Source organism: Carex rostrata, chromosome 30 (genome assembly GCF_964058835.1).
Source record: "Carex rostrata chromosome 30, lpCarRost1.2, whole genome shotgun sequence".
Classification (NCBI taxonomy): domain Eukaryota; kingdom Viridiplantae; phylum Streptophyta; class Magnoliopsida; order Poales; family Cyperaceae; genus Carex; species Carex rostrata.
In genome coordinates this window covers 3749317-3758617 of record NC_135947.1, presented here as the reverse complement: position 1 = coordinate 3758617, position 9301 = coordinate 3749317, and the positions used below count along the sequence as shown (strand labels likewise).

The following is a 9301-nucleotide window of genomic DNA, read 5'->3' as shown; positions in this document are numbered from 1 at the left end:
TGAGGAATGGATGTCTTTAATAATATAACCAACATTATGTTAAGCTGCTAGAAGGCACAGTTGTTATACCCAAGAAGAAGCTAAGCTGTGAGTGGAAGATTTGTGGAGATATTTATGTTTGCATTTGACTATTATCTTCAGCATAATTTCAGAATAGTTTTTGTATTCTCAACATTTGACTATTTTCTTGCACGCCCCTTGTTTTTACAGAGAAACTGAGAAACGAGCTATATTACCAGTTTACCACCAGGCGGTTTCTACATTGAACCATCCTTTCAAATATGTGCATCCATGAAAAATAATCCCTTCTAATTATAAACTAATGCTTGTCAAGACCAACTAATTATAGGCTCTTCGAATAATGCTATTTTTTTGCTTTGTTTTTTATGCAATCCAATAATTTACGAATTCCTGATCCAATAGGGCCCGGCCCGGTCCGATATGAGTCCAAACCACTGAGGTAACAGAATATTTATATTTAAATACAGACCGTTCGATTAGAATCCGAGCCAATAGGAATGCAAGGGATTCCTTTAAAATTCGTGCAGATTCTGATCGAACGGTTCGAATCTAAACATTTATATTATGTTACCTTAGGTGACTTGAATTCGTCTGATATATAGCAAGCATGACATCTTTTTTGCCCTTTTAATTGCCATCAATTTTGTTCTCCAAGCGCGAAGCTGAAATAGTGCGATGGCTAATCCGATCGATGAATCTCAAACTGAAGGTATTTGATTGCTACTAATCACTTGCTCTTTACTTTTTTTTTTTTTTTTTTGCTGTTCTTACCGAGTGGAATTATGCTGTTTACACCAGCTTGCGAATTCCTTGATGTAATTTCGTACTGTTCAGATTGATCTTTACTTCTCAGCTTACTACTTGCGGAGAAATCTAAACTGATATTGTACTGTTTGGTGGGTTCCACATGTATGTGTCTGAAGGATAACTGAAATTGCAGTGGGAATTTGGGTATGAGGTGATAAAACTTTTAGCTGAGGTTTAACCTGAATGATATCAGATGAAGCATACTGGATAATACTAGGTGAAAGTTTCAAAAGAAGAATTGAAGAGAAAAGGATAAACAGGAACAAAAAGAAAGAAATAATTTGCAAAGAGAGGTGCTTACCACCAAAAAATTTCCTTTTTTTTCCATCTAGTACAGGATTTACCCTTTTCTTGCTTTAAATTTTCCCAAGGTTTACTCTTCAAATGTATAGGGTTCGCCCTCTCTGAAGTGAAAAAAGAGGGAACCCTTTACTGGATGAAATCTATGTGATTTTTCCTGGGAGAGAGAAATCATTACCCCTTTGCAAATTATACGAGAAACTTTATCATATATGCTAGTTCTTCCAGAAATTTCTGATAGTTGCAGTAGATCCATGAGATTCACAGGGTTTATTGGTTAATAGAACCCTACGTGGTGAAACCAAGGCTAATGGAAGAGAAAAAATTAATAGTTTGCCACCAAAAACTTTCATATCAAATTGATTCTCAAGTGGTCCATGTGTCGCAACATCTGAAATGTGCTCATCTTAATTGACAAGGATACATTTTCCTTACACTAATACTTATACATAAGAAGTATAATTTCTGGTAAGTTAATTGCTTCTTCGTGCAATGTCCAGGGGAAAATGAAAATATGCTAACGGCCTCTGAACCAATGAGAGAGGAGCAGATACGAAATGCTGTTACTTTCTTGCAACATCCTAAAGTAAGGGACTCTCCAGTTGTATACCGACGTTCCTTTCTTGAGAAGAAAGGTCTCACCAAGGAGGAGATTGATGAAGCGTTCCATCGTGTACCTGTAAGAATTAAGCTATGATGCATGTGGGTACCTGGATTGCGGTACCAAATTTTGTTTCTTGCACTTTATCTATTATTATTTTTCTTGGATTGGGTTTTGGGGGATTTGTGAGAGTGAAAATTAGGATGATTGAGGATTTTGGTTTTGAGAATCAGGCACGATTTTAGGCCTTATCAAAGCAAATTTGGATGGATTTAGGGCTTTAAGCATAATTAAAGCTTAGTCGGGCTTGATTGTACATTTAGGGTAAAATGGACCAGAAATGTCCGTTACACCTTTTCGACGTTCATTTATTTATGGAAATAAAACCCTCAACCTTGGTTTTGTGACTACGGTTTGGGTTTCATTTCTAGCCTACCCTAACTTGTTTGGGACTAAAGGCTTTGCTGCTGCTGCTGTTGTTGTTTATTTTCACAATTTTCCTAAAATACACTACTTCCTGCCTCGCTTGATGAAAGAGAGGGAGCAAGGGACCCACTTTGAACTTTCTTTATAGAAAATGGAAAGCAAAACCCATGTTTCATGTCCTTTCGGTGAATTTCAGTTTATTTCAGGGTCTTGGAAGGCTATAGTGGGATGCATGCCCTTTTTATTTTTACAGTTCTCACACTAAGCTGTTGTTTAAATTACAGGATCCACCACCAAATGCAACACCTGCATCAGCTACTAATACAAACAACGGTAAATTTTTTATTTCCAAGAATGCCCCCTTTGATAATCTGCTCAACTTTCTTATAATATGCTGTCAATTTTTATCCAGGACAGGGGACTCCTGCTGTTCCTTCCAGTGCTCAAACCACAACTGCTATTGCTTCAACAAATCCAAGCTTGCAGCAGCCTAGGTTTAACTTGTACCATGCTTTAGGTGCTATTACTATACTTGCTTCTGCAGGAGCTGGAGCGGCTGTACTCTATAAGGTACTACATATTTAAAATTCAAACGATGAAATTAACAAGTTTGTGGCTCTAGAATATTCAACCGATCAATTAATTTATTATGATGTACTGGATTTTTCTTTGACAAATAAGCCAGCAACCGTTGATGTTTTCCCATAATTTTTCGTAGACCCCTTTCCGATAAAAAATCTTTTTTGTGCAGTTGAGTATGGAAGCTTGTAATCCTTACCTTAATGAAATTCATAACTTTCTGTTGAGAGCTAAGCATTTAAAGCAAAATTGATGCTTGAGGAGTTCAATTAGAAAAGCATATGCCATTCAAGCCCTATTTAGTTTAGCTGTTTCTTGAAGATGATACTTTAGGCAAACTAGGTATCTTACCATGTAAATTATGAATATCAAGCCCCATAAGCATTATGGAAGAAAGTTAGCAAAATGGCAGTAATAAGAAGGATATTAAAATAGCATCAATGCATGTGCAAGTCCCTGCTTGAAATAAAGGGGCATCACTGATGCGATCGCACCTTTGCTTTCCTGTTTTGTAGAAAATACCATACACCCCTTTCAAACATGTATATGCAATTCATATGTTCAGTGTGGGCATTGCTAGGTTTTTCAAATGAGTAATTGGTTGCCATATTTTATCAACTTCACAGAAAGCGGTAATTCCTAGATTAAAAGCCTGGATTAGGAAAGTTGTAGATGAAGATGGGGATTTAAATGCAAATGATAAATCAAAATCAAACTCAGCTAGAGAAGCAACAAAATCAAATTCAGCTAGAGAAGCAACAGAGGCGGCCAAAGCTGCTACCTTGGCTGCACTTGAGGTGGCCAGAGCTAGCCAAGAACTGCTCAACGCTAAAAAAGAAGGTGGCCAGAGCTAGCCAAGAACTGCTCAACGCTAAAAAAGAAGGTCACCTTTTGGTCAATTCTTATATGAGTGAGGCTATGTTACTATGCAAGTGCATATTGGTTCGTACTATGGATCAATATCTCTATTTTTGAAGTCCAAACAGAATATCGAACCGTTTAACATGATCTTCAATTGAAAATGTACTTGTAGATCAAATTTTGCATATTTTTGGAATTTCTTTACTATTCTTTTAGATAGGTTAACACTCGATCTAAAGATTCTAGACCATTCAAAAGTATTGATTTCTACCTATATAAAAATATAGTAAATAAAATTCTAAAAAATGTAAAATTTAGTCTGCAAGTACATTTTCATATGGAGATCATGTTGAATGGCTCAGATCGATTGTTTGGAATTCGAAAACAAACATATTGATCCATAGTATGGACCAATCTACGCTATGCATAATACCATAGCCTCACTCTTCTTTTATCTCTTTATGGAGTACAGGTTCTTTTGTTAGAACAACAGGTGTTCCCCTCTGTTTGCTAAAACACCCAACACATCTTGTCATTTGAAATAGCATTATCCCCACGAATTAAATTTCTATAGTTTTTAATATCTGGGGTTAATTTAGTTATTTTTAACTTGATCTGACATTATTTTGTTCACTTGGATGTCATAGGCAAATTACTCAAGGGTATTATAAGTGCTACAGAAAAAAATATATATATCTATATTGAGTGCTGTTTACAAACTACATTTTAGTGCAGATAAGAAGCATATGGAGGTGGTGATTGACAGGATTGATGCAAAGCTTGAAGAGATGGAACTGATAGGAAAATCTCTTCGCAAGATAAAAGTTCAACGACATGTCGATAAGTTACGGACTGAAAGGGGTATGTTGCCAAATAATTTCAATAAAAAAAAAATGTTGCCAAATAACTGGATGCATTCTTTGTACCATGTAGGTATGCAGTAGTCTGGTACAGATGGTTGGTTGTTGTTTCCATTCTTTTGTTTTTCTCTTTACCTGGTAATGCTCTTGACTTGCTCTATTTTTCTCCCCCTGTTCTCCAGGCACAAGTATACCGACTTCGAGCTTTCAATCTAGGGTAGAGTACCTCTCATTCATTTTTTTTGTTTCTTTTCCAAATATAAATTTACTTCCAGCTCTGATGTTACCATCATACTTTGAAGGGGAAAATATGCTGCCAATATGCACAAGCGGGGGGGAATTTGCCTAGAACTGTCCGTGTGATATATATTTTTGTTACATATTAATGCTATGTCATTATTGTATATACAATATATACCTTGTTCATAATTGTATCAACTTCAGGTAGTATTTTGGTTATTTGTCTTCAATTGTGAGTACCTCAATAAAAACCTACCAGATTATGTGCTTGTTATTCTTCTGATATATTGTAATGAAAAAGTTAGCATAATTATTTCAAGGAACCTTGTTTGGTTTTTGATGATCAATAAAATAGTACGCAGTGGTCTAATATTTGATGAATCTCTGTACCTGTTTACCTTCAAGTTAGATCTAAACTTTTATTTTCCTCTTTTCTTAGCGCCAGCAAATAAGTGGCACAACTAACCGAGAAGCTCAATCAGGTGAGTATTGAGTATTTTAACTTTATTTTTCATGAATATCCTAGAATAACTGGATTCCAGTAACCCCCACCCCCCCCCCCCCCCCCCACCCACCCATCACCACCACACACACACACACACATTGTGCCCCTTTCTATTAGTTCAATGAATTTTTTATGATTAAAACTCAGAGAATAATAGAACTGCTAGGTATGATTTACATAATCTTCTCTTCTTGCACATAAAAGATTCCCATATCAGTAGAATTTTATAAACCTCTCTGTAACCATCAAAAGAAAGCCAAAATGCTGCAAATCTTGTCAAAAGGTGATATGGATCAAATTTTACGATTTTATTTTGAAAATTTGAGTTTTAGATTTAAAATTGTTAAAGAACTTAAAAGAATAAAGGCACGACACGATGGAGGCACAATAAATGGAGGCATTTGAATCCTCTGCATCTTTGAAACAAAGTATAATTTGACATTTGATTTATGCAGTACTGCAACCTGCTAAGCCAACACCTGCCGAGTCAACTATGCCACCTCACCCCAAGTCATATATGGAGGTACTGATATTATCATCACTATGGATAGTAATCTTGTTAATGTTGTCATTGACAACTACTATTATAAAACTATTGATTTGCATTACATGTTTGAAAATAGCATCATAAATTATGAAAATGAAAATTTTAAAAGATCTGAGAAGGTTTAGATTCACAGGTGGTACTGATATTTTATGATGATATTCTGAATCGTAACGCCATTTGAATAAGCATGAACATCAGGAGTCAGAGAAGGAATATATTGCTTTTTTTCCAAAGAAGTATCAGAAGTAGAATAATAGTGGGTTTTACTTCCTTTTTCAGATAATGGAAATGATACAAAGAGGAGAGAGACCTCCAAATATCAAGGTATGTAAATATTTGCTTGACCCATTGTTAAGCACCTTAATTCAACCCGAATATGTCAGGTCAGTTGTAACCCTAACATGTGAACTTGTGATAACTATCATTCATACAGAATTAGCAAGCACCTGGTAAACCTGAACATATGTTACCGTCCAACTGGTATAATAAAAAATGAAATTTTGAGTTGGCATTTGGTTGGTTTCATCTACTAGGTTACCGAGATCACAGATAATTTCTATTTGTTTCCTTTATATGATTGATATTTTTCTACTGTTGCTATTACAGGATATAAATGACATGCCACCTGACCCAAACCGGCCAATACCAAAACCACGCATGGCACCAAGACCCAAGGTGAGAACAAAACAACTATCTCTGATCAACTATGTTTTTATTTCGTTGGTACAAACTAAAGATTGCATGATCCAGCACTTTGGAAACGTTCAATTGTATATCTGGGTTGATTCATACAAGTAGAAAGTTTGAAATTAGATATTCAAAAAACTTTTCTTAAGATTGCATGACAAAGCAGTTCACATTGTATTTAATTTTCCAGAATTACCAGGGGTGTTCATTTTTTAGAATTATATGTACCCATCTCATATGCAATATGCATAGGCAATATAATGGGTATCAGGCTAGTTCCATGTAGACTAAAATCATAACCTATCCATTATAGAGTAATGTCGAGGTCATACTTTGAACAATATTAAGTCTAACCCATAAAATTAAATGGGTATGTCTTTGGAATCATGCCCTTTTGTTGGAAAAAATATTTGATCCTCACAAAAATTGGAATCTATCTTTTAATTCGTTGCTATCATATTGCATCACATCATGCAATTAATGTAATTTACCTATTTTTTGTTTTTATTTTTCATTAAACAGCCCTGGGAGACAAATAATCAACAGCAGGAAATGTTGGCTGCACCTCAGTTGCAGCCTATCATAGGTGATATCTCGCAACCTGGCTCAGATCATCTAGGGAAAGTATCTAACTTGGTTAATTCAGACGCGAGTTCCAGTGGGGTCACATATGAAGTTTGAAAATGTTTTTTTATTTTATTTTGAGGATTTTATTTTATGTAATTTAAAAATGAAGGAAAATGGGTGTAAAATAAGTTACTGTGTAATAGCAAGAACCAGTCGAGAAAAAAAATATATGGGTACTTTTGGAAGTTATTAGTTTTGTTTATTTTTTTGAAAGGGGAGCATTCTGTTTGTTGTGAAATCAAATAGAGGACCAGTGTACAGAAAGATACATGAACGGGTTCATGCAAGAAATGAGATAATTAGGAATGCATTTTGTTTTTCCTGTTATCGCGGCTTCGACTCCAATGGCTAAATTACACTTATAATTATATAAGAATAATTATTTTAGTACCTGTGCTACAGTGTTGTGTTATAGTAATACCTGTACTTAGAGAAATAATATATTATAGTCCTCACTAATTATTATTCTAAAATTTCAGCAGCATCATTTCTTTATGATCCCCATTAATTATATAGTTTTTTTTTACAATACCCGCACTCGTTCTCGTATCAATCTTTTTCTAACAAAAATAGTTACCTTCATAGGAATAAATATTTCAATGCATGGATATAAATACTTTTAGTACTTAAATATTAATATTTTTAGTGTCATGTGTATATCTTCGTAGTTATAAAATATTTTTAGTGTCATATGTAAAAAATACTTAGATATATATACTTTCATAGTTATAAATACTTAGAATATATTAACACTTGAAAAAATATTAATACTTTGATGCGTGACTTGTTATGATTATCCTTTTTGGAGTTCTCCAATCATTCCTGTATCAGCCTTCCTCTAATTAGAGTATTTATACTCGGGCGGGTACGGGTACCCCGGGTATACCCGAGACGGGTACGGATATGTCTCGGGTACGGGTATAATTTTCAAAAACCATACCCTACCCGTCCTTAGGGTTGCTAATGAGTCGAGCCGGCTCGCAAATCAATGAGTTGAGCGGCTCAATATTTCATAATGAATCGGACTCGAAACTAAAAAATGCCCTAACTCGACTCGGCTCACTTTTGAAAGAAAAAAGCTCGGCTCGGCTCGACTCATGTAAACACTTGGCTCGACTCGCGAGCTCGCGAGTCGGCTCATATTACATGTTAAAAAAATAATCATTTAATTATTTTAAAGAAATGATTGAAGTGGGATAGAGATATTCTTGTGACTTTAAATTACATGTTGAAAAACTTTGATTATTTTTTAAAGAAATTTGAAATAAATATTATTTTTTTAAAATAATTTCAAAATGCCGGCTCATATTACATGTTGAAAACTTCGAAATTTGAAAAAGAAAAAATTTGAAATCTGAAAAAAAATTGAAATATGAAAAAATTTGAAATCTGAAAAATTTTGAAATCTGAAAAATTTGAAATCTGAAAAAATTTGAAATCTGAAAAATTTGAAATCTGAAAAAATTTGAAATCTGAAAATTTTGAAATCTATAAAAATTTGAAATCTGAAAAAAATTTGAAATCTGAAAAAATTTGGACTGAAAAGTTTGAAATATGAAAAAATTTGAAATCTGAAAATTTTGAAATCTGAAAAAATTTGAAATCTGAAAAATTTGAAATCTGAAAAAATTTGAAATCTGAAAAATTTGAAATCTGAAAAAATTTGAAATCTGAAAAATTTGAAATCTGAAAAAATTTGAAATCTGAAAAATTTGAAATCTGAAAAAATTTGAAATCTGAAAATTTTGAAATCTGAAAAAAATTTGAAATCTGAAAAATTTGAAATCTGAAAAAAATTTGAAATCTGAAAAAAATTTGAAATCTGAAAAATTTTGAAATCTGAAAATTTTGAAATTTGAAAAAAATTTGAAAATTGAAAAAAAATTGAAATTTGAAATCTGAAAAAAATTTGAAATCTGACAAAATTTGAAATCTGACAAAATTTGAAATCTGAAATAATTTGAAAGTAGGCCTCATGGCAAATGAAGATATACATGTATTACAAATTTGAAAAAATTCGTTTCTACATGTAAATTAATTAAACATCAGCATGAAGGTAGGACTCATAGCAAATGGAGATATACATGTATTAAAAATATGAGTCGGCTCATGAGCCGGCTCGCGAGTTTGTGAGCCGAGTCGAGCTTTTTTTTTTATGAGCCGAGTCGAGTCGAGTTTTTTCTTTCATGAGTCGAGTCGAGCCGAACTTTTTCTTTCAAAAATGAGCCGAGTCAAGAGCC

At 33.8% G+C, this 9301-nt stretch overlaps 1 protein-coding gene across 4 annotated transcripts; it reads left to right on the top strand.

Annotated features, from left to right (window-relative positions):
- The first annotated feature begins 640 nt into the window (after positions 1–640).
- LOC144546977 (peroxisomal membrane protein PEX14-like) lies at positions 641–7250 on the top strand. 4 transcript variants are annotated; one of them, XM_078295573.1, is made up of 12 exons: positions 641–730; positions 1629–1807; positions 2440–2488; positions 2568–2725; positions 3361–3574; positions 4331–4456; positions 4638–4672; positions 5135–5177; positions 5656–5723; positions 6027–6071; positions 6354–6422; positions 6957–7250. In XM_078295573.1, exons 1-12 carry the CDS (start codon positions 697–699, stop codon positions 7113–7115), a joined length of 1179 nt encoding a protein of 392 aa, XP_078151699.1. In that variant the 5' UTR covers positions 641–696; the 3' UTR covers positions 7116–7250. The 4 variants fall into 4 exon arrangements, with proteins under 4 accessions (XP_078151699.1, XP_078151701.1, XP_078151700.1 ...); XM_078295575.1 differs by lacking the exon at positions 641–730 and having other exon boundaries at positions 1642–1807; positions 2573–2725; XM_078295574.1 differs by lacking the exon at positions 641–730 and having other exon boundaries at positions 1807–1848.
- The last annotated feature ends 2051 nt before the right edge of the window (positions 7251–9301 follow it).

Coding starts and splice junctions, on each gene's coding strand:
- LOC144546977 (XM_078295573.1), top strand. CDS start 697: ATGGCTAATCCGATCGATGAATCTCAAACTGAAG. Junction 2,726..3,360: donor GAGCGGCTGTACTCTATAAG/GTACTACATATT, acceptor TCAACTTCACAG/AAAGCGGTAATTCCTAGATT. Junction 4,457..4,637: donor TAAGTTACGGACTGAAAGGG/GTATGTTGCCAA, acceptor CCTGTTCTCCAG/GCACAAGTATACCGACTTCG.